Consider the following 27,538-nt stretch of genomic DNA (forward strand, 5'->3'; position numbering starts at 1 on the left):
ATCAGTGTTTATATACTTTACCCAGTAATTCAGAGCTAAGAAACAAATGGTTAGAATTAGTCTATGGAGGGAAAACACCACCAGCCAAGTACAATTAAGATAGGTAGGTGTATAAATTTAGAACAGTTCTGTTTTTACACTAGTTAAAAGTAAAAATCCACCCCGGGGTTTTGTTCTAACTACCAGGGGTGGATTTTTACTTTCTGGACCTGGACTTCCAACCATTGTGTGTAAGTAACTATAGGTTTAAACAGGATCTCCGGTGGATTTGGTGTTTTAAAGAGACTCTAAGACTAGCAGGGCATTATTACACATGTTGTAAAGGAACATATGACAACAGAAAGACTGTTTTTAGTGTAAAAATGTCTTTATTTTAAATTGTTTCTAACTGTTGTCTGTCTTGCTGCCTCCTGATGCCAATCAGCAGCAGTAAGTTTGCATGTGTGAATATTAATGAGCAAGAGCTGAAATCCTATCGTTTCTCCTCGCCCCCCACTCCTCCACCAGACTAAAGCAGTGTTATACCAAATCACCGGAGCACTTTTTTTTTCACAAAAAACAACCAGCTCACATGGTATTCATTCATTTATACTAGAGACCAAAACTAGACATTTTACAATGAAAGAAAAATCGATGGAATGAGACTTTAAAAAAAATAGTTTAAACAGACTTACTAAATAAACATAAAATTTGATCAGATAATCCAGTTTTACCTGCTGTTTAATCATCACTGCTACAGTAACAGGGAGGTAAACTCACTGTATGTGTTTTGAAGGTCTGAAGTCGAAGTTGTCGTCCACCCCCTGCATACAGAGCGGGCAGTACATCTGTCCCGGGATCAGCCACTGTCTGATACAGACCTGGCAGTAGATATGATCACAGGGTAGACTCAGGGGGTTCTGAGGGTCCCCCATACACACGGGACAGGGCTGGAAACCAAACCTTCACACACAGAAACGGACAGAAATTAAGTTTATAGGCTTTATAGAAAGTGTGAAATAATTCTTTAAACTAAATTTGGACACCCAATCGAAAAAATAACATTAATATTTAGTAGATCCTCCTTTTTGCAGAAATAACTGACTAAACTCTTCCTATAGCTTCCAATGAGAGTCTGGCTGATTCTGGTTGAAGGTATTTTGGACCATTCTTCTTTATAAAACTGACGCAAACTGTCCCTTACACTGTGTCTAAGTTTCTTGATGAATGGACCAATAGAAATTGTTCAAAATTACTTAAAATCAACTAATTTGCATTGAATTCCATTAAAACAAAGATTTTTTTCTGACTCGAGAAATCATTTATTTCATTGTAAAGTTCAAACCAAGCAAAAAAATTATGTTTTTTTTTTTTTTTCCGATTACTTGATTAATCGAAGAAATTGATGGTTGATGATTTCAGAGCATGGAAGACATCCTGCTTTAAATCACACTACAGATTTTTTTATAATATTAATAATTAAAAATAAAGTATTTAAATCAATAAAACAACAAGGGTGCCCAAATTCATGCCCTAAATTAGTTTTTAAAGAATTATTGCACACTTTCTGTAAATCCTATAAACTTCATTTTATTTTTGTGTTCATCTGCTATATAAAACATATAACTGAAATTGCTGATCCAAAAAAACTATGATTTATAGAGGAAAATCATACCACTGTATAATAAGTCCTATTATCTACCTGAAGATGCGTTCATTCACTCTGTCTTTACAGGCTTTGAGTCGGGTAATAACCGCCTCGAATGGCTGCTTCGATTTGAGGTCCGAGTTTTTCTCCAAAACCTAAAATGTAGACGGGAAACAAAAAATAATAATATTACTCATGCAGAAGGATGTGTTAGATGTAAAAAAAAGAGTAAAATTAAGAAAAAAGACAAAAGTACTGTGACTGTAATTGTTAATTTTATATATAGTAATTATTTTAAATATTTCATATTTGTGTATATCTATTTTTTTAATTAATGCGCTAATATTTGGGTTTCTCCCCTTAACTGTCATTTTCTTCTTAAGAAAATATTAAAATAAGTTTTTTTATTGAAAATAATATAATAAAAACAGATGTGTTGGTTAAGTATTGTACTTGAACAGACTCAAATATCAAATATCAAACTAATGAGACTAAGGTGGACTTCAGACAGTATTAACAAAATAAATATTCTTGAATAATAAATCAGTTATTCTTTTTTGGGCCATTTATTTTACTTAAGAAAAACTTTCTTTATTTAGACTTTATACTTCTTATATTCACGAAGGGACTTCAATTAAAATAACTTACAAAAGTAAATCAAAATGATTGATGTTCAGCTCTGGAAAAAAATTACAGATCACTTAAAAATAATGAGTTTCTTTGATTTTACCAAATTGAAAACCTCTGGAATATAATCAAGAGGAAGATGGATGATCACAAACCATCAAACCACCAAACTGAACTGCTTGAATTTTTGCACCAGGAGTAAAGCAGCATAAAGTTATCCAAAAGCAGTGTGTAAGACTGGTGGAGGAGAACATGATGCCAAGATGCATGAAAAAAAAACTGTGATTAAAAACCAACCAGGGTTATTCCACCAAATATTGATTTCTGAACTCTTAAAAGCCATTTCTCATTTTCTGTAAATAAATGCTCTAAATGAGAATATTTTTATTTGGAATTTGGGAGAAATGTTGTCTGTAGTTTATAGAATAAAACAGCAATGTTAATTTTACTCAAACATAAACCTATAAATAGCAAAATCAGAGAAACTGAAGTGGTTTCTTAAGTGGTTTTTATAGTAGTATGTTTGTTTGATACTGTCTATTATGTGTGATTTAGGTTTTCTTAAGTATTGTTAAGTATTCTAAGACTATGAATTGATTTAATATTTTCAACGCAGCTTATTTTAAATAGGAAGAATTGTAGAAATCATAAGGAAAAGGTGTAAAAGCTGATCTCTCACCTGAGCTAACTGTCGAGTGTGTTCCAGAATCAGCGGTTTCAGGTTTCTGTCCACGTTCTCCACACCGATCAGCAAGTGCTCAACAAACAATGAGAGAGAATAGATCCGACGCCAGCCGTGCCTGAAAACACATTACACATAAAAATGTGCACTGGTTGGTGTTGTGCAGTGGATAACAGGGGTAAACTGGGGTTCAATTCCCAATCTGGGTGACTGAATGCTGTGCTACACCAATAAGAGTCCTTGGGCAAGACTCCCAACACTGCAAAAAATCCATTGCCAAAAACTAGACAAAATATATGCAAATTAAGACAAATATGTGTATATTAAGCAAAAAAAATCTGCCAATGGTTTAAGCAAAATTTTCTTAGTAAGTTTTCTTACAAAAAGCAATGGCAAAGTCTCAAAATGAGTGAAGTAACACCTAAATCAAGCAAAAAAGTCACTGTTTTTTGGACACAAGAATCAGAATAAGTTGATTGCTGCTTGATTGAGCTCATTTTGAGGTCAAATTACTTAAAATAAGGTAAAAATTCTAAGTAAGAATGATTAAGATAATTATCCCTAAAATAAGCAAAATAATCTAACACTTACACACAATGCTTAGTAGAGAAGAAAATAAGATTTATTGCCTTAAATTTAGAACATTTCACTTGCTAAGATTTAGTTTTTTTGCAGTGCAACACTACACTGACCCACCTTTATAACAGGAGTGCCAGCTAAATGCCATAAATGTACATTTTTAGAGCAGTTTTAATCAGGTTTTATTGTGTTTTAGCGCAAACCGTTGATGTCCAATGAAAAACAAAGAACAAAACATACATTAAAAATGCCAATTTTTAATTTACTACATAATTTATAGATACAGACTGTTCCTTGCAAAGTTTCTTTATGAACGGACCAATAGAAATGGTCCAAAATGACTTGAAACTAACTCTTCTTGCATTGACTTCTATTGAAAGTTAAGAAGATTTATCTAGTGGTGAAACGATAACTCCTTTATTTAACTGTGAAGCTCAAATCAAGCAAAATGATGTATTTCTGATTACTTAATCAACTGAATCAATTGAACTCAATTACCGAAATATTCAATAGTTGCAACCTTAGTTCTATCTCGTTCCTGTAAAGTTGCGGTTTTGAATGCATGGTTTTCATTGGACAGCAACAAAATGTTTATGCTAATGACAATGTATAGTATCGTGTCCTATTACTTTTGCCCATGCAAACTAAAAATCTATATTGCATCTGCCAGAGTCGCTTGCCTGTTCATGTGGACAACTGTAACCAGATGCTGCCGGTCACCATCATTTCCCCCCACTGCACTGTACTGCACTGTCCACTGTAAGTGGTACCAAGAATACACCATAGAAATGTAATGTCCCATTTTTCTACACCCGCTATCATACCTTACTACAACTCACCTGGTTCAAACAAAGTTACTCCTAAGACAACACCTCACAAAAAATATAAAAAATAAAATCTCCACTGTACTCTACTGTACAATTAATGTTATGTGGTATATAGTGTAGCGTGATTTAGGCCAGGTAGACTAGATCCTTTTCTTACTCTATTATAATAAAATAAGGGTAGTTTTTATGAGATATTAGTAGAATATTTTAATGCTCTGAATGACTGAGATTTACTGAGAGATTCAATTGAGGAAATAAACGCTGGTGTAGCTCCATATTCCACTTTTAACAACCTGGAAATAGGAAATCTTTAACAAAGTTTAGCATTACTTAAAAGCAATCTACCTTCTGAACTCAACCGTAGCAACACCGTGTTTATATCACTAAATAAAACAAACCATGAAAGCATCAACACTTAAACATTGACACGTTCCTATCGTTTTTAGAGATGGAGGACATGGCAGAAATAATCGTTGACTAATCGACTAATCGAAAAAACAATCAGCAGATTAGTCGACTACTAAAATAATCATTAGTTGCAGCCCTATTTTGGTGGCTGTTTAGGTCCATCTGTAGTTCTGAGGTTCTGTACAAGACTTTTGGAATAAGAATTAAATTCAGGTTAACTCACTGAACTCGAGTCAGCATGGTTCTGCTGAGTTCTCCGTAGTGCCGGAGTTTCTCCTCAGAGCACACCAGCTCGATCGGCACCTGCAGCTTCTTCACCTGCCGCAGCCACGTCACACACTGCCCACCTGTGCCCAGAGCCTGGGGCTCCAGGTACTCAACGCAGGCCATGGCAGCGTACACGTCCAGCACCTGCACACATCAACACATCAATTAACACCAGCACGGCTAGAATCACGGGGATCTTATAGACATCAGAAACACACTGATGTAGACAGTTTAGTGTGTCATAGATGTATTTTTACAATAAAAAGAAAAATCTCAATATGATCTATGTATGGACGAGTCCATGCTTGGAAAGCGCGGGACTGAAACAAGCAATTTTGGTGGGATTGGGCCGTAAGGGGCCCAAATCAAGCAATTTTTGGCAGGACCTGGCAGTAACTGGACTAAAACAAGTGATGTTTGTGGGAAGCGGGCGGTAACGGAAATAAAACAAGCAGTCACGGGACTAAAACAAGCAATTTTTGGTGAGAGCGAGCAGTAGCGGGATTAAAACAAGCAATTTTTGGTGGGATTGGGCCGTAAGGGGCCCAAAACAAGCAATTTTTGGCAGGACCTGGCAGTAACTGGACTAAAACAAGTGATGTTTGTGGGAAGCGGGCGGTAACGGAAATAAAACAAGCAGTAGGGGGACTAAAACAAGCAATTTTTGGTGAGAGCGAGCAGTAGCGGGACTAAAACAAGCAATTTTTGGTGAGAGCGAGCAGTAGCGGGACTAAAACAAGCAATTTTGGTGGGAGCGAGCAGTAGCGGGACTAAAACAAGCAATTTTGGTGGGATCGGGCCGTAAGGGGCCCAAATCAAGCAATTTTTGGCAGGAGCTGGCAGTAACTGGACTAAAACAAGTGATGTTTGTGGGAAGCGGGCGGTAACGGAAATAAAACAAGCAGTAGCGGGACTAAAACAAGCATTTTTTGGTGAGAGCGAGCAGTAGCGGGACTAAAACAAGCAATTTTTGGTGAGAGCGAGCAGTAGCGGGACTAAAACAAGCAATTTTTGGTGAGAGCGAGCAGTAGTGGGATTAAAACAAGCAATTTTTGGTGGGATTGGGCCGTAAGGGGCCCAAATCAAGCAATTTTTGGCAGGAGCTGGCAGTAACTGGACTAAAACAAGTGATGTTTGTGTGAAGCGGGCGGTAACGGAAATAAAACAAGCAGTCACGGGACTAAAACAAGCAATTTTTGGTGAGAGCGAGCAGTAGCGGGACTAAAACAAGCCATTTTTGATGGGATTGGGCCGTAAGGGGCCCAAAACAAGCAATTTTTGGCAGGACCTGGCAGTAACTGGACAAAAACAAGTGATGTTTGTGGGAAGCGGGCGGTAACGGAAATAAAACAAGCAGTAGTGGGACTAAAACAAGCCATTTTTGGTGAGAGCGAGCAGTAGCGGGACTAAAACAAGCAATTTTGGTGGGAGCGAGCAGTAGCGGGACTAAAACAAGCAATTTTGGTGGGATCGGGCCGTAAGGGGCCCAAATCAAGCAATTTTTGGCAGGAGCTGGCAGTAACTGGACTAAAACAAGTGATGTTTGTGGGAAGCGGGCGGTAACGGAAATAAAACAAGCAGTAGCGGGACTAAAACAAGCATTTTTTGGTGAGAGCGAGCAGTAGCGGGACTAAAACAAGCAATTTTTGGTGAGAGCGAGCAGTAGCGGGACTAAAACAAGCAATTTTGGTGGGAGCGAGCAGTAGCGGGACTAAAACAAGCAATTTTGGTGGGATCGGGCCGTAAGGGGCCCAAATCAAGCAATTTTTGGCAGGAGCTGGCAGTAACTGGACTAAAACAAGTGATGTTTGTGGGAAGCGGGCGGTAACGGAAATAAAACAAGCAGTAGCGGGACTAAAACAAGCATTTTTTGGTGAGAGCGAGCAGTAGCGGGACTAAAACAAGCAATTTTTGGTGAGAGCGAGCAGTAGCGGGACTAAAACAAGCAATTTTTGGTGAGAGCGAGCAGTAGTGGGATTAAAACAAGCAATTTTTGGTGGGATTGGGCCGTAAGGGGCCCAAATCAAGCAATTTTTGGCAGGAGCTGGCAGTAACTGGACTAAAACAAGTGATGTTTGTGTGAAGCGGGCGGTAACGGAAATAAAACAAGCAGTCACGGGACTAAAACAAGCAATTTTTGGTGAGAGCGAGCAGTAGCGGGACTAAAACAAGCCATTTTTGATGGGATTGGGCCGTAAGGGGCCCAAAACAAGCAATTTTTGGCAGGACCTGGCAGTAACTGGACAAAAACAAGTGATGTTTGTGGGAAGCGGGCGGTAACGGAAATAAAACAAGCAGTAGTGGGACTAAAACAAGCCATTTTTGGTGAGAGCGAGCAGTAGCGGGACTAAAACAAGCAATTTTGGTGGGAGCGAGCAGTAGCGGGACTAAAACAAGCAATTTTGGTGGGATCGGGCCGTAAGGGGCCCAAATCAAGCAATTTTTGGCAGGAGCTGGCAGTAACTGGACTAAAACAAGTGATGTTTGTGGGAAGCGGGCGGTAACGGAAATAAAACAAGCAGTAGCGGGACTAAAACAAGCATTTTTTGGTGAGAGCGAGCAGTAGCGGGACTAAAACAAGCAATTTTTGGTGAGAGCGAGCAGTAGCGGGACTAAAACAAGTGGTTTTTGGCAGAAGCGTGCATTTACAGGACTAAAACAAGCAATTTTTTGGTAGGAGCGTGCAGTAACAGGACTAAAACAAGAGATTTAATGGAAGAAATAAAGGCTGGTGTAGCTCCATATTCCACATTTATCAACCTAGAAGGAGGAAATCTTAGAGCTCAGCATAAATATAAAGATAACAAATCTACCTTCTGAACTTGACCGTAGCAAAACAGTGTGTTTATATCACTAAATAAAAAAGCTAATGCTAATGTACTGCTGTACACAAACCAATTTTACTGCCGGTTTGATTTCATTAAGTCACATATTGATGAAAATATATACACTATTGCTACACATAAATATAAAGAAGAGGTTGAGGTTTTAGTTTGTTGTTTTCTATACCCCAAACGTGACACTGTTTTAGGTTGACGTGTTATATATATTTTGCAGAACGAAAAAAAAAATTAAAAGTTTAATCATTCTAGTGTTAAATAAATGCATCTTTTTAAATATAAATTCCAAGAATTTAACATTAATTATTACGTTGAGTTTTACAAAATGTAACAGCATAAACTCACCATCTCCACCCCTTCTCTGGACTGTCTGTTGTCCAGGAGCACCTGAGCAATCTGGGGTTCAATAGTAATCATTCTGGAGAGGTTCTGCAGGCGGTTCTTGAAGGCGTGGTACGCAGCGTGAACCCACGGCAATGACGTGACTCCGCCCTGCTGTTCTTCCTCCTGATTGGCTCTCAGCTCGTTAACGCAGCACTGCAGGGCTCCAGACAGCAGCTGAACACCAGCAAAAAATTAGCACATTATAAAATGAATAACTTAGTAAAACTCTTCATATTTTTCGCATAAAAATCTTAAGGAGCAGTAAAGCCACTCTGCTGAAGTGCAGCGTTATACAGGGTGAGTTTTCAGTGACGTTTCTCCAGCAGCATTTGCTGGAGCAGCATTAGCATTAGCCGCTAACAACAGTTCTAGCTCTTTCACTCTTCAGAGGTCAGTATATTGAACTGTAGTCTGCATGTTTGCCATGTTAAAACAAGCTACGTGGGACGAACCGCTAGCTAATAGCGCCTTGGCTTACTGAAACACTTACTAGTGCTAAGTTTTGCTTTTGCTAATCGCACTAACATACTGGAAATCTAAGCTTACTGTAAATGAACTTAAGTGCTTTACTCACCCAAATAAACAGTTTAGATCAACATCAGATCAACATCCAGTGGTCAATTGACTTTGAAATAATTTATTATACATTTTTTTTAAGAATTACAGTTTTTATTACCTGCTGAATTAAAAGGGAAACATGGCGACACCCCTGTTCCTTACTAGTGTTGCTTAAAATGTGCCTTACAATCCCCTGTGCCTTATAGTCTATAAAATACAGTACATCTTTCAGAATGTGTTCTCACTCACCTGTAGTTCCACCTCTGATGATATATTCATGGTCAAGCAGATGAAGTCCTGAAGATATCTATGGAAGAACTCCATCTGAATCTCCTCCTCGGCTCCTGAAATGTACAAGCCCAGCGGAGTCTTCCAGAAGAACTCTTCAAACTGCTGCTGGGAGTGACCTGTGGAGAGGAACAGATATAAACATTTTTTTATAAATAACAAATAAATTAATACATTACTTTTTTTTACCCCATGCCAGGTCATTTGTTCAAGCAATACATACAAAGGTTTAATGTTCGATAAGAAAACAAAAACCTTTAATTTCGTTATGGTTGCCTAGTTTTTATGTCTATTATAAATCTTAAGAATTTGGGTTTGATTCCTGTTACTGATCTGAAACTATACCACAGTTAGTTTCAACCCTGCAATGTGATTGGCTGAGAGGTGTTCTCTGAGTCCCGTTATCAGCCAGTAACATACTGTAACCAAAGCTCTCCATGTTGTATTACTCCACCACATACAGGTAACCTAGCAACAATGCAGCGCTTACAAACCAAACAGCGCAGCTACAAACAGAGCAGCAATGGAACTATTTTAACTGGCGGAGTTTTTATAACCAAACAGATCCTATGTTCTTCCTTTAACTCTTTAAAATCTTTTAATAAACAGTAATAATGGAACTGTGGTATAATCACAATAGACTACAAAAGTCTTCTGTCCCTCAGGCCTTATTCTGTATTACTGCATTACTGCACTACAGTTAGGTTACTTTCATACTTTGTATATATATTTTTTTTGGTATAAAAATATATTGTAATATACTGTACTACAATTTTTAGCGTGTTACAAATTTACTTTAACATTTTTTTTTAATTAGTAGTAATTTAATTTATTTTCTAAAAAGATACATGATACACTGTATTTTAAGTGAACTACTTTAACAGCTGTTTTTAACACACTGCTAAAAATGTACAAAAGTATATTTGGAAATTTTGGAAGTATTTTAGAAGTATATTGAATTACATTAAACTAAAAGTGTACTTAATAGTAGTCTATTTTATTAAATAAACTATAAGAATGTAATGTAATGTATTTTACTGCAGTATCACCTGCACCTGTAACCCATTTACAAGCCAAGCCGTTTACAAGTTCTGAAAACCTGACTTTTTACTTTTAGACTTCATTTTTAAGTTTTTCAGTTTTGATACAATATAGAAACTTTACGTATCGGGTTTAGGATCCCCAAACAATTTCGATCATTCGTAACCACGTGTCGCCGATCAGTCACGTAGTCATGTAATGTAAACCAGGCACTAATCAACTGACCTTCTCGATGCAGAGCGTGCACCCAAAGCTCTTCCAAATAGTCTTTAATCTTCCAGCTGAAGGGCATGGTGCAGCCCATATTCCTGCCCTCAGAAATGTAGTTCTGCACCAGAAACGTCTTCGTCACTGAGCTGCAGAAGATGCAGAAAATATCGAAGTCAGAAATACGTCTATATTTTAAGCTATTTTCAGCTTCTTGCCTAAAATAGCTTTCTTAAAACTTGCAGAAGCTGCGTACCTGGAATCCACTCTTGTGTAGGGAATATTCAATAACTTCACGTTTCCGAAGATGCCCAACCACAGCTTCTTCACCGCTTCACCCGAGTTCACGTCCAGCAGGAGGTCCAGATTACGGTCGCGGTCGATAACAGAGAGAAGCTGAGCCAGAAACGGAATCACTACAGCTTGAACTCGCTTCCACAGAGTATGCCTGAAATATAGCAATCATCAAAAAACGATTAATTGGACATACAGCTCTGGAAAATGAACATTGTTGTTTTATTCTATAAACTACAGACAACATTTCTCCCAAATTACAAATAAAAATATTCTCATTTAGAGCATTTATTTACAGAAAATGAGAAATGACTGAAATAACAAAAAAAAAAAAAATGCAGAGCTTTCAGACCTCAAATAATGCAACAAAAAAAACAAGTTCATATTCATAAAGTTTTAAGAGTTCAGAAATAATCAATATTTGGTGGAATAACCCTGGTGGTTTTTTAATGACAGTTTTTTTTCATGCATCTCGGCATCATGTTCTCCTCCACCAGTCTTACACACTGCTTTTGGATAACTTTATGCTGCTTTACTCCTGGTGTAAAAATTCAAGCAGTTCAGTTTGGTGGTTTGATGGTTTGTGATCATCCATCTTCCTCTTGATTATATTCCAGAGGTTTTCAATTTGGTAAAATCAAAGAAACTCATCATTTCTAAGTGCTCTCTTATTTTATTCCAGAGCTGTATACGAAACAACAGATATCAGATTTGCTTGTTAATATTAAGTGACATCACAACTAACAGAAGGGTCAAAATTACCAGAAAATTATCACAAAATTAAAATTACATTTTATAAGACATTGTGACTTTTAGTAGTAATACCAACATAAGAAAACAGAAAGGTGTACAAGTTGCTATTAAAGGCTTTGGATGCACCAACCAATCGAATATTAGTATTGGTCAGTAGCTCCAAGTAAGCTAGACACATGCTACCCACATAGGGTCCAATTGTAGCGATTTATAGGCGAGCTGTCAACTGTGATTGCGCAGCTTGATTTAGGGTGTGGTGTCAGTGTGTCTTTGCTATTGTAACGACGGGAAAAGTACACCTTGCTCTGCTTGAAACACGCAAAAGGCATTTACTAATTCTCTTAATTAATCATTTGTGTGGTTAATTTTGGGCGTAATGTGAAATAAACCAATCAGCTTGTCACGTGATGTGGAAGGCGTGAAAATAAGACTGTTGGTGGTTGTAAGATAGGGCCCAATTTTCCAAAATCTACATAATAGGGATGTCACAATCATACAAGTTTTGCTAAAAATTAATTGCCATACAAATAATTAGTGTTTAATAATTTCACATTTTTCCCCTATCAATTATATTAGCAGGCCTGCTGACCTAGTAACACTGCAATAATTAATAAACACTATTATGACAAATAATGTAAATTTATTGAACAACATTTGATTTAATTGGGAAAGACATTTTTGTTGCAATGAATATGCGTGTAGTTCATATTGGGTATGTTCTGTGTTTATTTAAGAATTGTGACAGGCCAAATACACTCAATAAATATTAGTATATTTCAGATGTTGCCGGTTTTAAAAGCTCTGTTTCTACTGTTTTGCAGCAATGAAGAGAAATGAGAACTGAAAGCTTTGGTATATGAATTTGCATTTCGAAGCCTAAAAAGTCAGAGCAGTCTATTCCTATAAAATGACAAAGTATAAACATATTTTTCCTATAAGAACGCACTCTAATAGTCTACTCACCTGAAGGTGCCGCCCTCCTGAAGTGCATCAATATTAGACGCCTCTTTAAAAACCCAGTTCTTGGCTGAGACAGTGTGCTCATCATGAGTCATCAACAGATAATGAAGACGCAACTTCATCGTTTTCAGAAATGCGGCTATAAAAAACACAAATATCAAACTTTTAGCACTTATTCATCATTTTATAAAACCTCAAGGCCTTTTTTACAACGAATACAATTTTGACGGATGAGAAAACAGGTTGTCAAGTTTTAAAAACATGCGTATATTTATGACCAATCAGAGTTGAGCTTCAGTGAGCAGAGGAACTATATTGTCATGGCTGCGGACCAAACAAATGATCCCGGAGGCAGCAGATAAAAGAAAGAACGGACTATAAAACTGAAGAGTATAAAGAAAATATATTCCAGATCAGAGCTGAATAACACACGACTTTATCTTTTTGTTTTATAAAATGTATAAAATTATTAAAAAGGAGCAGAAAGCAGAGAGATTGAAATACTGGAAACTGAAATAATAATTTAATTTAGCCCTTTTACAGAGGGCAGAATGCAAAAACACGTCGGAATCGGTATGAAGGTTCCAGTATGTTAAAAGTTTTACTGTTTCTTGATATCCAAAAAAAAAACTCATAAAACTCATATATTTTTCTTTTTAATGTCTTGTTTGCTTGTTGCACATGCTTGTGTGCTCTTTCTTACTCTCTTTCTCTCTTGTTAAAGCACTTTAAGCTGTATTTTTGTGTATGAAAGATGCTATATACATTAATTGTATTATTATTATTATCATTAAATGTGCACCTTGAAGTTCCTGGCCTTCGTTCAGGAGAGTTAACAGGATCTCGACTCGTCTGGTGCTTCGCCAGCCAGCCTCGCCCTGGTCCCGCAGCATTCCCACAGCACTCTGCACACAGCAACGCACCAGTGCTGTGGTGTCCAGAACGTTCTCCCAGCTCTGAAATAAAATACAACATTAATAAATCTGAATTAAAGCATTTCCACACCTGAAAGTCCACTGTGCATCAGTCAACAATACAGCGCACTTTGCACAGGGAGAAGCTGATTTTGAAAGAAAGAAAGAAAGAAAGAAGCCATTTCTGCAAGCACGCCACAAACAGAGTCACCTGAGGTATGCTTTTGCTTTTGCATACCTCAGGTGACTCTGTTTGTGGCGTGCTTGCAGAAATGGCTTCTTTCGCATCACTCTCCCATACAGCTTCTCCTTGTGTAAAGTGCGCTGTATTGTTGAGCGATGCACAGTGACACCATCTGCAGCAAGATGATGCTGCAGCTCTTTGGAGGTGGTCTGTGGATTGTCCTTGACTGTTCTCACCATTCTTCTTCTCTGCCTTTCTGATATTTTTCTTGGCCTGCCACTTCTGGGCTTAACAAGAACTGTCCCTGTGCTCTTCCATTTCCTTACTATGTTCCTCACAGTGGAAACTGACAGGTTAAATCTCTGAGACAACTTTTTGTATCCTTCCCCTGAACAACTATGTTGAACAATCTTTGTTTTTAGATCATTTGAGAGTTGTTTTGATGAGCCCATGATGCCACTCTTCAGAGAAGATTTAAATATCAGAACAACTTGCAATTGGCCACCTTAAATACCTTTTCTCATGATTGGATACACCTGGCTATGAAGTGCAAAGCTCAATGAGGTTACCAAACCAATTTTGTGCTTCAGTAAGTCAGTAAAAAGTAGTTAGGAGGATTCAAATCAATAAAATGATAAGGGTGCCCATACTTTTGCACCGGTCAAATTTTGGTTTAATGCATATTGCATTGCATTTCCTGTTAGTCAAAACAAGTTTGGTCTATTAAGTCTGAACTGTGCTTTGTGGCTCCCTAAAACTAAAAAAATGTCATTTTAATGTAGTATACTTACAACACTGTCCTCGTGATTCATTTTCTCTTCATCTGTGTACATGTCGTCAGTCTCCATCGCTGCAAGAGACAGAACCTGATCAGATTTCATGCAAACAAACATCTACTGAAGGTTTTCCTACTTTATCACATTTAAAAAAAGAAGAGAAAGTCACTGATTACCTTCAGGCTGTTTTTCCTTCTCCTCGAACAGCTGGCTGATGGTGAGACACTGCAAAGCTTTGATATCAGAAACGATATCTTTGGATTTTCTGAGGTCGTCAATATGGACTGACTTCCAGGGACCTTAAACGGAATGATAAAAGATAAGAATCTGCTAAAAACACTGAGTATTTAATGCTACTGGATATCTTACATCCAGCCAACAGTCTATTTTCATGTGTTCACCGGAATAGGTCCTGCTCAACTACTGTTGAATTTATTTATTTATTTTTATTTATTAATAATGGGAAGTCAGTTTCATCTGCTGAGAAGAGTTTGTTGGACACGTCCGGGTAGCTGCGCTGTTAAAATAGCAATCCACCAAAGCCAGAGCTCACCTGACTCTTAAAAGGGAATGATGAGCAAATGACACTCTGATTGGTTTATTTCACGTTACGCCTAAAATTAACCACACCCATAATTAATTAAGAGTATTAGTACACAATATGTACTGACGTATAACCTATTCGTTTTGATGTGTGCTTTCCCTGCCAGTCCTTGGCTTTGTATATAGTTTAAAAAAATAATAAACGAGATGAATGATGTATAATTTGACGATGAAAGTTAAAAATAAAAAATATTGTTTACAAAACAAAAGAGTATTAGTACATGCCTTTTGCATGTTTCGAGACGTGCAAGGTGTACTTTTCCCGTTGTTACGATAGCAAAGACACACTGACACGCCCTAAATCAAGCTGCACTGTGCACGGCTGACGACTTACCTATATATATATATATATATATATAAATATATATATATATATAAATAATAGTGCCCTAGGTCCTACCACGAGAAGGTTTTTGGGTAGTGTACCTCCTGGTGAGAGACTGTTGACTGCTAGATTAGCCTCAATGATGCACAGCAGTGTTGGGCAATATTATATCGTATACAATATATCGACACAAAAATATCATCATATTAAAAATCCATATCGTGATAATAGGGCTATAGTCTATTATTTACTGTGAAGCTTTAGGTGTATTTATTATATAATTGTTTTAGTTTGCAGTTTATATGCATGCACTAAATATTCTGCAATATTATTTGCTGCATTATATTATTTTATGCTATATTATTTATTTTGCCACATTATGATTATACTGTTATACTATTATACTATATTCTTATTATATTATATATTATTATATATTCCTCATGTTTTAGTTTTCCTATATCACCAAGTATATCGTTATCGCAAAAATACCCTGAAATATCGTGATATTATTTTAAAGCCATATCGCCCACCCCTAATGCACAGCAGGATGGTCACTTGCCATTTGTAGTTACCTGGACAGTTACGGACTGGAACTTCTGTAGCATGTTTAGCATTGATTCCAGATTTTGTTTGGGATCTGATGATGGTGGAGCTAACATTTTTCAGCAGGATTTTTAATTTTGTTACAATAGACACTGTATCCACAACTCAAAATTTAGTGTTTCACCAAATCTGAGCTATTAAGCTATTTAGTGTATAGTATTGAAAGGACCAAAATGTAACTAATTATTAGTTTTAAATGATAAAATGTTCAGGATGTATCATCAGATATTAAGGAAACATGCTGAGTTTTGAGTGATTTTAAGTTTTCACTCAGTCCCGGAGTTTTGTGTCTGTTTTGTCCTCTTTGTCCAAGAGAAAGAAATAGATTAGCAAGGTTAGCTACAGTGATGTGAATGGATAACACAGTCATGCAACACATTCTAACGTGAGCTGCAATCAGTCAAAACATCTGATTAATACCTTAGCAGTGATGAGTACTCCAAAATATACGCCAGAAATCGATAGTTAGTCTCTATAGAAATTCAGTTTAGTGTTTATATATTGAGTGATTTGTTATGTCCAAAAACGATTAATGGTAAACGTTACTTATGGTTATCCCTAGCAACTATCTAGCTATTTAGCTGTGTAGCAGTCAATATAAAGCTATACATACAGGTTTTAGAGGAGTCCCTTTCCAAACGGGCTTTGCTAAGCTAAGCAGTAGATATATTACTACGGTGCATTAGGCTAGTTTAGCTAACTACAGATAAAGTTCACATGAGCCGGTTTATAATATGACTTTCTCGCCGTGGTAGAAGTTACTGAACACGTCTTTCACTGGATTGTGTAAAGTTCAGCCTGGCCCAACATGGCAACCCGAGGTAGCGTAGTGTCTGCGAAGGGGTGGGCGGGGCAGACTACTCTCTGTGATGTTTTGAAATTGGACTGCTGTAACTATTTCACACTCGCTCTCTTTTCCTACAGAATGTACCTTTAACTTTAAAAATTAGTATTAGTATTTAGTATCCATTTGGGACACAGACACTAAATGCTGTACTGTATATGTAGTTCAATATTTTGCCGTCCACAAGAAAAAGTTGTCCTACCTCCATGAAATCCAACATAAGAGGTTCCACCTTCTATCCTTGGCAGTTTGGTAATAAAGTAGACAAATATCCTACTGTCCTCCTCATTCCTGGATTTGTTGATCTCATTGATGGAGGAATATCTAAAAACAAACCACATATTTAAAATTTAATCGCTTGATCTTGCTTTAAATCTAATCTGTAAAGTCGTCAGATACAGGACTCACTTAGCCGATGCAATGAGATTAGAGCTCTGCAGTTCTTCAGCAAAATCCGTCTGAATTACCAAAATTTTATTGCCAGTGGTGCTGTCCAAAAAGTTCCTGAAAACAGAAAGAAATTGCAGAATATCAGTTACAGACATAATATATATTACTCTGTTCATTTTTTATATGGTAAAGCACAGTAATCCATATCTACCGGATCTTCTTCAGGAAGGAATGCTCTGTATCAAACTGCTGCAGAGCAAGAAGCTCAATGTTCTGAACCACTTCCTGTAGCTGCCCAATGTCCGCTATTGTTAAAAGTCTGGAGAAGGTTGTGATCTGAGGGATTAAACATAGAATCAGAGTTTAGGGTTTATATATTTTTTATCTTAACACATATATACGTATTTAACTATTCAGAACATGTACTGATCAAACTCAGACAGCTTTACTTAATTTTTTACAAGGTTTCTAATAAAAAAAGGATGTTTACAAAACTCATGCGACATTTAAAAAGCATGTTTAACAGAAAGTCCACTAATTCCTTTGGTTTTCTCTCAAGAAAGTCTTTATTTTAAAGACGTGGTAAACTGCATGTTCCAATAATTGATATTTATGACCAAAAATATCACTCTTGATAAAGACAATCACAATCCAACCTGTTACTGGAACTCACTCCTGTTACTGGAACTTGTTTCTGTTACTAACACTCACTCCTGTTACGTTTTATGTACTGACTAACAGGAATGAAAGTACAGGAATGAGTTTTTTAGCATAGAATTAGCAAAAACATAAGAAATAGCTAAATGACAGCTATGCTAATAGCATGAGGACACTCAGCACATTCTATTGATTTTTCCCAAATTTGTATTTCAAAAATAAGCAAATAAGATCTAGGAATTAATTTAGGGAACAGGACAGAGTGTTGAGATTGACCTCTCAAATATACAGAAGCATTAATGCTTGATACCAAACCAAATAAACAAGTTTACGCCATCTTAGTATACAGTATAAACTTAACATTTCACACTGTACTAGTGTCAATTAACAACACATATCTAATATCTAGCTACTGTAAGTTGTTGGGCTGCATTATTTATTGAAACACAAGCACTAGATTGAATTTGGTAGGATTGATATCAGTAGACGGTCTGAATTAACCATCTAGGCTCTCAAAAATCAATGTTTTTCAAGTTTTTTTATCAATAACTTTGCAAAACACTTCAGAGTTAAGACTGGAAAATTGCCTCATCTTAGTTACTTAACTTTGAACGTGAGGTACTTAAAATTTCTCAATAAGATATATTTAAAAGGGCAGGATCTACATACTCAATCCTTAGGTCTTCTCTTTTACATTGCAAAGACACTTACATCAAAAACATTGAAAAACATAAATTTGATGACCTGGGTGCATTCATTAATCCCAGTGGTTGGTTCAACAAGCATAAAAACCCTCAATCAATTGCAATATAATAGTAATATCGTATTTTAAGTTTTACAATACTGTACCGACTCTTAAAAACACAGTATAGATCCTTACAAAACAGTTTAAGTTCTTGCCAACACAAAATTCTAATTGGTAGATTCCGACAAATATGTTATCAAATGAGTATTTCTTAAAGTAAATCCTTTGAAATAATGCCAGATTTACCTCAGTGAAACAGGCATGGCTCCTCTCTTCCTGCAGGGTATGGCTGAGGACAAAGTCCGCAAGGCAACTGTGCTTCTGGTCTTCAAAGTAGACCCTCGCTAGATGCTCACTTTCCACTCTTGACAGGGCTGTACTGTCCAGGCGCACCACTGCATCTGGTGTAGCACAGTTCAGCAGGATGAGTTTGGCCTCGTCCATCAGTTGTCGGTCGGAATCAGAGACGTCCATGTCTTCTTTCTGTCTTTCTGTAACTTGCAGAACGACCGAAGCGCAAGTATCAGAGTGGTAACCGATGAAAACATCTGCTGGGTGGTATCTCTGTGCCTGGGCAGTGACAGAATGCTGGTTTTTGGGTGCAATAAACTGTTCAACCCAAGTTTCGAGCTCCTTGACAAGTTCCTTTTGTTCATTTCTTAAAACGGTGTTGATGTCCAGGTAATGCTTCTCCAGCCTGTTGATCAGAGGAATGGGAAACTGCCTGTAGACGACCTCCTTCTCTTCAATGACGATGAGCCTGAAGTCTTTGTGCACTCTACACTTTACGCGATGGGTTCCAAGCCCCAAATCTACGTATTTCTGACCTCCAAGGCAAACGTAGTACTGATTGAGGGCATCGTACAAGCTCTCGTAGAGGTTCTGCAAATTGAGAAGAACGATGGTTTGGCCGGTCTCCATGCAAATCTTGACACGATTGATGTTGCGACAAATCTGTGTGTACTCCTGGTCCTTTGGGAAACTTGACCCAAAGATGATCTCCGGTTGGTACTGATCCGAGAAGAATGTCTGTTGCAGAATCTGTAGAGCCGCATAGTTCTTGGTCAGAATCAGCAAGTACCTGCACTCTTCTTCTTGACCAATCGCCGTGATGTTTTGCCGCACAAGTTCAATGGCGCTGACGCTCTCAAGGTTAGGTTTGATACTAAGCCTACTGGTAAAAACCATGACGGCATTGACGTTGTCCTTGCCACTGAAGTTTCGCAACACAGCTTCCACAATATGCTCAGCACTGGGTTTTTGTTCCGTCTTGGCAATAGCGAAGATCATTTTGATCAAGCTGTAGTAGTCCCGCAAACCGAAGAAACCTTTGCCTTGTTTCTTGCAGATATTGGTGTAAGCTCGGGCGAACGGCTGGAAGAAGTCACGAACTTTGTCAAGGATCATTGCGTCCGATGAGCAGATACCTTTGGCACTTTCGATTAACTCTTTTTCATCAGGATCTCCACGGGAAACGAATATCCCTCGATTCATCTTTGCAGGGTCCAACGCCCAATTGGAGATACCGATGAATCCAACCTTCTTGTGAGGCAACGGTTGATCATCGATGCATCCTTCCTCAAGCAGAGGATGAAGGGTTTTCAGGGGCATTTTGGGAGAATCCTCAGCTAGGCCGATCTCATCCAACACCACCACCGAGATGTACTCGTTTAGATTCTTGCCCTCTTGAAAGCGGGCGCACTGCTTAAAAGTATTGATGATACCTTCGGGAGTGGAATGAGGACTGCACTGGAACGACACCAGATGAATCTGCTTCAGTTTCTTATACAACTCAGAGTGAGCTGCCTGGCCTTGCATGGCGTCTGCAACCAAAGTCTTAGACAGGGATTTGGAGCTACCAGGCTTCCCGACCAAGAAGAGAGGGATTCGCAACTCGATGCAGATCACCATCATGAAGACGTTTTCTTTCAAAGCGTTGTTTCTTGCAATAGTTTCGCCCAGTGGGACGCCACTCAAGAGAAGACCCTGCATAATCGAAATTTCCTGCAGTAACTTCACTGGGGTATAAGAGTGTGGTAAGAATCTGCAGATCTTGACCCTATACTTGTCTTTGTCTTCCAAGCAGGCATGATAGCACACACCAATCGCCATCACCAGCGACCACAAAATAGGGTTCCTTTCAGGGAGGTCATTCTGGGTTTCTTCGTTTCGTTGTCCTCCTTGACCGTGCTCATACCTGGCAAGTTCTGAGAGTAGCATTTCGCTGTTCTGGTAGAACCACGCAAAAACCTGCATGCAGCGCTCAACGTCCCTCAGGCTTACAAAGCTACATTCATCCTTTCTAGTCCTCATATACTTCTGCGATGCGGACAAGACGTCGGTAATGGTCCTGATGTAGTCCTCGTGGAAGGCATGGTTTTCTACAACTCTCTGGACAATTTGCTGGATGTACATCTTCTCACTGTAGTCGTTGAGTTGTCCAAAGTCCCAAACCAATGGAATCATGCTAGGAGGCAAAGCCTGCACTCTGTAGACAAGATGGCGGAGTGGAATGGACCCAAGCTTTTCGTCGGTTTCTTCTGCTCGAACTCTGTAACCCAAACCAGCTGACTCCAACCTCTTGATCATGGTATCTGTATGTTTTCTGTACGGGTTACAAGCAGCAATGATCTGCAAGCCGGAGTGTTGCGCCATGACTTCGCCCTCTACAGTCTTATCGCAGAGAACTTCTTTAATGCTGCTGATGGCTTCGGTCGTATTAGCCTCATCAAAAAACAGCACAGAGCCGAAGCCGTAATCTTGCTTATTCACGTACGCAATGGTCTCGGCCTCTCGAACTTTGGTGTAGATCGTTTCTGAATTCGTTCCACCGTGAACTTTGACTAATTTCATATTCTCTGTAGCGACTCCACTTCGCTGAAGCTCACAGAGGAATTTGATGAGCCTCGTCTTCCCACACCCGGTCTCGCCCATGATAATGACTGGAATCCCGCACCGGAAGCGCATATGAATCGCTAGGATCTTCAGAATGTTATCAGTGGTGAGCTCATAGGTTTCGTCAGGGTCAAGCGGCCACTGGATTCCGAGAACACGGCAGATTCGCTCAATTTTCTCGCCTCTTTTGAGTTTATCGAAATCAATGTTGAAAGGAACCCTCTGAAGCGTAAGACCCTCGTACAAGTCTCTGGACATGATGTTCCTCTTGATTACCCTCTTGGACGATGGATCAATGGCATCTACGCCGTTCTGCTCATTCGGCTGTAGATGAAACCCAATGAACGTCATGGACTCGCGATCATCGTTGAAGAAGATATAAGGATGAGGCTCCGATTCCCAACGCTTCCTAATCTGGAATGGAGCGAGGTCTTCCTCGCTAACTCCAGTAAGATCGATCTGTTGCCGCCCAGGGCTTTGGTCGGAGATGCTTAGAGAGGGCGTGGCGAAATCCTTAGCCATGAGTATCATAAAGTTCACCACAAAGTTTTTGAAGCCCTGCAGAGTGTCTCCTGTAAAAACTGCATTACAGAAAACTGAATTTTCACAGTCTTGCAGCTGAAGGTTCAGAAACCAGGCGAAGTTCCTCAGCTCGGCCCACGATGGGTCCATCACACCACAGTACATGAACATCATCTGCAGGCATTCCACATGTGTGCCTTCAATTCCTCCATACAGGAAGCCATCCAGGTTAATTCCATTGTGGAAGCGTTTGAGATACTGGTATGGACGCTGGTAAGCCTCACTTCTAAACTCCTGCTCGTCCATTAGAGGGACGTCTTCATCCTCAGTTATGTATACATCTTCCTGCATCCTCATCTCGAGATCTAGAACCTCTTTAGGAGCTCGGCAGTGGACACTCGGAAAGACCTTTAGGAAAGGGGACTGGTCACTTGATCCCTGTCAAAGAAAAAAGTGTATCATTGGTATTTGATGGGTTTTTACCAAAATTACAATTACAAATTTATAATCATAGGTAATAATATGAACTAACTTACAGGTCTCGGGCCATTTCTGTGCACATTCCTTTCAGAGAGCAGAACCTCAATGATGTACAAGTGCCGATTGCTGCATTTCCACATCCTTCCTTCTGAATCCATGAGATAACCCAACACCAGCAGCCTAAAGAGAAACTCATGGAGGCCTTTCTGTACCTATAAAAGAAAAAAAGAAAGTACATGTCTTTTATAATGCAAAAAATATGCATAATTGAATTTTAATATAAAGAGTAGGGATGTCCCAATCAGGTTTCTTTTCCTTTTAAGCCAATCCATAGTGGTTTAATGTGTTTTAATATGTATCATTCATACAGACTGGATACTTGTTCTGATAATTGTGTTGTACACAATGTTCTTGGCAAAATTACATTAAACATTGGCATTTTTAAAAGTCAAGTTTGTCTCGTGAATTTGTTTGAGACTGTTTGCCCACTTAGCCCTTTATTTTCTTTGTTCTGTACTTAATGTTTCTACAAATTGCCCTGTATTTTTGCAAAAATGCATCATACAAAACAGAAAAATCCGAAACTGCAATTATAAGCATCTCAGCCATGTTTAGAACCACACTGTTTAGAATATGAATAAAGTATGATAGCAATCAAAAGTTTACAAAGCAGAAGCTTTAAACCTCAGACATCCCCTTGTCTTTGATTGGTCTGAATAATTTGTTTGGCCAATCAGATTAGAATGTCGCTTCACATTGTTAGAATCCTTTTGCATGAAGTCTCCATGTCGTTGAAAGTAATTCTTCCATTTGAAACGAATGGTCGCTCACTGCTTTCAATATCACACTGAATCAGGACATCCCTAAAACACTGGAAAGATATATTTAAGATAATTACAGAGGAAGTGACGTCAAAGTGGAAGACTGTGAGTCCCTTTTTAGGGCTGTTCAGCATCGACTGGAGAACTGCGTTCTCGTCTACTCTGGGTTCGATCAGTCGAATACATTTGAGCTGAGATTGCTTCTTGGTGATTGTCTTCAGTTTCTCGTACATCCGACGAATGTACAGAGATTTACCTGAAAAACACAACACAGCATGGGTCAGTCATAACATTTGTGATAGAAAAGATCTAATATTAAAGACATTTTATCAATTAAGTTGTAACTTGAGGATATTAACTTAATGTTTTGGGGCTAAATCAAAGATAAATGCAAAGATACAGTTGTGGTCAAAAGTTTACATACACTTGTAAAAAAACATAATGTTATGGCTGTCTTGAGTTTTCAATAAGTTCTACAACTCTTATTTTTCTGTGATAGAGTGATCGGAACACATACATGTTTGTCACAAAAAACAGTCATAAAATTTGGTTCTTTCATAAATTTATTATGGGTCTGCTGAAAATGTCACCAAATCTGCTGGGTCAAAAATATACATACAGCAACATTAGTATTTGGTTACATGTCCCTTGGCCATTTTCACGGCAACTAGGCGCTTTTGGTAGCCATCCACAAGCTCCTGGCAAGCTTCAGGTTGAATGTTTGACCACTCTTCTTGACAGAATTGGTGCAGTTCAGCTAAATGTGATGGTTTTCTTGCATGAACCCGTTTCTTTAGCACTGTCCACATGTTCTCAATGGGGTTTAAGTCAGGACTTTGGGAAGGCCATTCTAAAACCTTAATTCTAGCCTGGTTTAGCCATTCCTTTACCACTTTTGATGTGTGTTTTGGGTCATTGTCTTGTTGGAACACCCAACTGCGCCCAAGACCCAACCTTCGGGCTGATGGTTTTAAGTTTTCCTGCAGAATTTGGAGGTAATCCTCCTTCTTCATTATCCCATTTACTTTCTGCAAAGAACCAGTTCCACTGGCAGCAAAACATCCCCAGAGCATAATACTACCACCACCATGCTTGACAGTAGGCATGGTGTTCCTGGGATTAAAGGCCTCACCTTTTCTCCTCCAAACATATTGCTGGGTGTTGTGGCCAAACAGCTCAATTTTTGTTTCGTCTGACCAGAGAACTTTCCTCCAGAAGGTTTTATCTTTGTCCATGTGATCAGCAGCAAACTTCAGCCGAGTCTTAAGGTGCCTTTTCTGGAGCAAGGGCTTCTTTCTTGCACGGCAGCCTCTCAGTCCATGGCGATGTAAAACACGCTTGACTGTGGAGACTGACACCTGTGTTCCATCAGCTTCCAAATCCTTGCAGACCTGCTTCTTGGTGATTCTTGGTTGACTCTTGACCATCCTGACCAATCTCCTCTCGGCAGCATGTGATAGCTTGCGTTTTCTTCCTGATCGTGGCAGTGACACAACTGTTCCATGCACTTTATACTTGCGTATAATTGTCTGCACAGTTGCTCTTGGGACCTGTAGCTGCTTTGAAATGGCTCCAAGTGACTTCCCTGACTTGTTCAAGTCAATAATTCGCTTTTTCAGATCCACACTGAGTTCCTTTGACTTTCCCATTGTAGCTTTTGTAGCTGAGTCTAATCACTGGGTCAAATGAGCCCTATTTAAATGGGCTCATGAGAAGTCAACAGCTGTAGTCAATCAGAATCACTTACAAGAAGTGAAGAGGCCATGACATGAAGCTAATTTGATTGACACAACTCGCTACATCACCAAAATTGACAAATTTTGTTGCTGTATGTATATTTTTGACCCAGCAGATTTGGTGACATTTTCAGCAGACCCATAATAAATTTATGAAAGAACCAAATTTTATGACTGTTTTTTGTGACAAACATGTATGTGTTCCGATCACTCTATCACAGAAAAATAAGAGTTGTAGAACTTATTGAAAACTCAAGACAGCCATAACATTATGTTTTTTTACAAGTGTATGTAAACTTTTGACCACAACTGTAAATGCTATTTAGGATTTTGTTACTGAAGGCATGTGCTGCCTTCTGGTAAAGTGTTTAAGGAATCTACATGTTTACCACTGAAATAAACTAAAATTAATCACAGTATCTGGGACCTTTTATATAATATGTGTCTATATCCCTTTATATAATGTGATGATGATTGGAGATGTGTATTGGTAAGAAGGCATACGCATCACAATACAGGGGTGCGTATATATATATATATATATTGCAATACTGTAAGCAAGGTATTTATAAAGTAAAAAAAAAAAAGAAAAAAAATGTACTTTTTATACAATCAGAACAGTGGAATATAATGGACGAGTACAACAATGTCCTCTAGTGGGCAGGGGTTAAACAGGGGTTAAATGGAACCACTTCTGACACCAATTTTTTTTTACATTTAAATAAATAATGAAAAATCAATACTGTGTTTTTAATAATCAATAAGTAAGAAAAACAAAATATTGTGACAATACAATATTGATATTCTATTATAACTCTTTTTATTGTTTTTTTTTTCTTCCCCCTTTTTGATCCTAGCGGAGGCATAGGTCTTTTTACTTGTATTTACTTGTATTGTGTCCAAGTTCGTTCCATGATTTACTTCTACAAACATGCGTTGTGAAAAGCGAAATTAAGCCCTTTTAGCCCTTTATTCGTTTCTCAGGGGGTTCTGGGGTCATTTTTCCTTTTATGTTTTTTTTTATCCTCTGTGATTTTACTCCCGTATGCTCAGGGTCTGCTATAAGATATAAAGATAAAGACATAAGATATAAATATAAAATAAATTAAAATACTCACCGACGCCTGCTCTTCTCGAGGACACAATCCCCACGCACTTCCTCTGCTTGAAGACCGCCGCAGCGCTGGACTGGTCGAGCGGTACGGTGTAGTGCCTGGCGAGGTACCGCTGAATCCTGCTCAGCGACTCCTGAGGAACCATGTGCAGCCGGTACTGACTGAAGACCGAGGGAAGGTAGGTGTGCTCTCGGTCGGAGCTGCAGATCAGCACCAGCCTGTAGTCGCTCCTGCTCTGAGCTTTGTGCCGCTGGAAGAACTGCTCCACCTTGTAGCTCACTTCGTACGTCAGCTGATCGATGAACAGCATGGTGTAGATCTTCTGTCCTCGGTAGCCGGAGTTGAGGCAGCGGCGGAGGAACAGCTCCACCTGCTCGTACGGGGTGGAGGGAGCGCAGAGCAGCACCTCATCGTACGTGGGCATCGCCTCGTCTTCGCTGCTCATGTAGATGGAGATGCAGGAGGTCAGGATCTCTGAGGACGGGCAGATGATCAGATTGGGTTTTCCAGCGCTGAGACCTGTTGGAAGCTCTCGATGTACGATTCCTCGCTGCCTTTCCTTTAGAGCGCTATCAACGTCCGTACCATCGTCGTCGTCGTCATCAACATCCTCCGTAGGTCTATTCGCCAAAATCTCGAGAAGTTTTCCCAAACTTCTCACGTCCAAAGAGCAAGGAAGGAAGCCGCTCATGTTCCTCATGTACTCGTTCCAAATGGCATCAAGCCTTTCCTGCTCTTGTTCTGGATCTGCCCAAACCGGCAGCTCGAAGGAACACTCCTCCTCGATAGCCATGCCGCTCTCGATCCTAACGGGCACGTCTACAAACGTCTGGAAATCGAGGTCTTCGTTTTGGCCCTGAGGCGTCTTCAGCATCTCGTACTGAAGCTCGTGCCACGTCTCCCTCAGATCCAGCGCACTGCAGTTGGGCTTGATGAACGAGAGCATCATGAGAGCCTGGTCTTCCAGATTCTTGGCGTTCTTCTGAGTCAGCTGACCGCACAAATACACGATCTGCTCCGCCGTGAAGTAGTTGAGGTAGTAATGCTGAGATCTCTGCTTATCCATGAAGTCCTTCCAAAAGCTCAAGCACTTCTCCATCTTCTTACAAACCTCCGGGAGCTGCTCCGCCACGCTACCCTTCACCATCACCACGTTCACAAGATCCCCTAAGTTGAAGTCCATTATGATGCAGGTTTCCTCGCTGTTGCAGTTGATGTTTGCTTCCCAGTGACGGAACAGTGGATTTCCAGCTACGAACAGGTCGATAAACGCAGACGCTAATCTCTGAACTCCAGCGAAGACCTGAAAATGAACAAAACCGTAAAACGCACAGTCTACAACACTCTGTATTTTGGAAAATATCTTTGGAAATAACTAGAACGTACCTCTGCAAACTGATCGACTTCAATCTGGCCTTGATCTCCTTTCCCCGACATCAGCATCAGCTTATTCTGAAGGTCCCGCAGGTCCTCCAGCGAGTAGCAGCGCATCTCCAGGCCCTCATCATGCATCTCAGGAATTTTAAGTTTCAGGACTTTATCCAGACTCAACTGTAACAAGAAACAAAAAAATGCAAGCAAAA

General features: G+C 39.2%; 1 protein-coding gene across 3 annotated transcripts in view; it reads right to left on the reverse strand.

Moving 5' to 3' along the window:
* rnf213a (ring finger protein 213a) overlaps positions 1-27,538 on the reverse strand; it is a 152,832-nt gene that overhangs the window by 90,480 nt on the left and 34,814 nt on the right. For all 3 annotated transcript variants that reach the window (XM_049468109.1, XM_049468107.1, XM_049468110.1), the window contains 20 exons: positions 27,342-27,506; positions 25,959-27,258; positions 23,182-23,360; positions 22,340-22,495; positions 18,633-22,241; positions 17,196-17,320; positions 17,003-17,098; positions 16,797-16,918; positions 14,393-14,515; positions 14,232-14,290; positions 13,145-13,298; positions 12,346-12,481; positions 10,592-10,783; positions 10,354-10,484; positions 9,049-9,206; positions 8,203-8,415; positions 4,974-5,161; positions 2,934-3,054; positions 1,682-1,782; positions 760-942 (listed from right to left, as the gene is read on the reverse strand). In XM_049468109.1, the coding sequence (XP_049324066.1) occupies positions 760-942; positions 1,682-1,782; positions 2,934-3,054; positions 4,974-5,161; positions 8,203-8,415; positions 9,049-9,206; positions 10,354-10,484; positions 10,592-10,783; positions 12,346-12,481; positions 13,145-13,298; positions 14,232-14,290; positions 14,393-14,515; positions 16,797-16,918; positions 17,003-17,098; positions 17,196-17,320; positions 18,633-22,241; positions 22,340-22,495; positions 23,182-23,360; positions 25,959-27,258; positions 27,342-27,506 (7,511 nt within the window). The remainder of the gene's footprint in view (positions 1-759; positions 943-1,681; positions 1,783-2,933; positions 3,055-4,973; positions 5,162-8,202; positions 8,416-9,048; positions 9,207-10,353; positions 10,485-10,591; positions 10,784-12,345; positions 12,482-13,144; positions 13,299-14,231; positions 14,291-14,392; positions 14,516-16,796; positions 16,919-17,002; positions 17,099-17,195; positions 17,321-18,632; positions 22,242-22,339; positions 22,496-23,181; positions 23,361-25,958; positions 27,259-27,341; positions 27,507-27,538) is intronic.

This window comes from Astyanax mexicanus, chromosome 19 (assembly GCF_023375975.1).
Source record: "Astyanax mexicanus isolate ESR-SI-001 chromosome 19, AstMex3_surface, whole genome shotgun sequence".
NCBI classification, from domain to species: Eukaryota; Metazoa; Chordata; class Actinopteri; order Characiformes; family Acestrorhamphidae; genus Astyanax; species Astyanax mexicanus.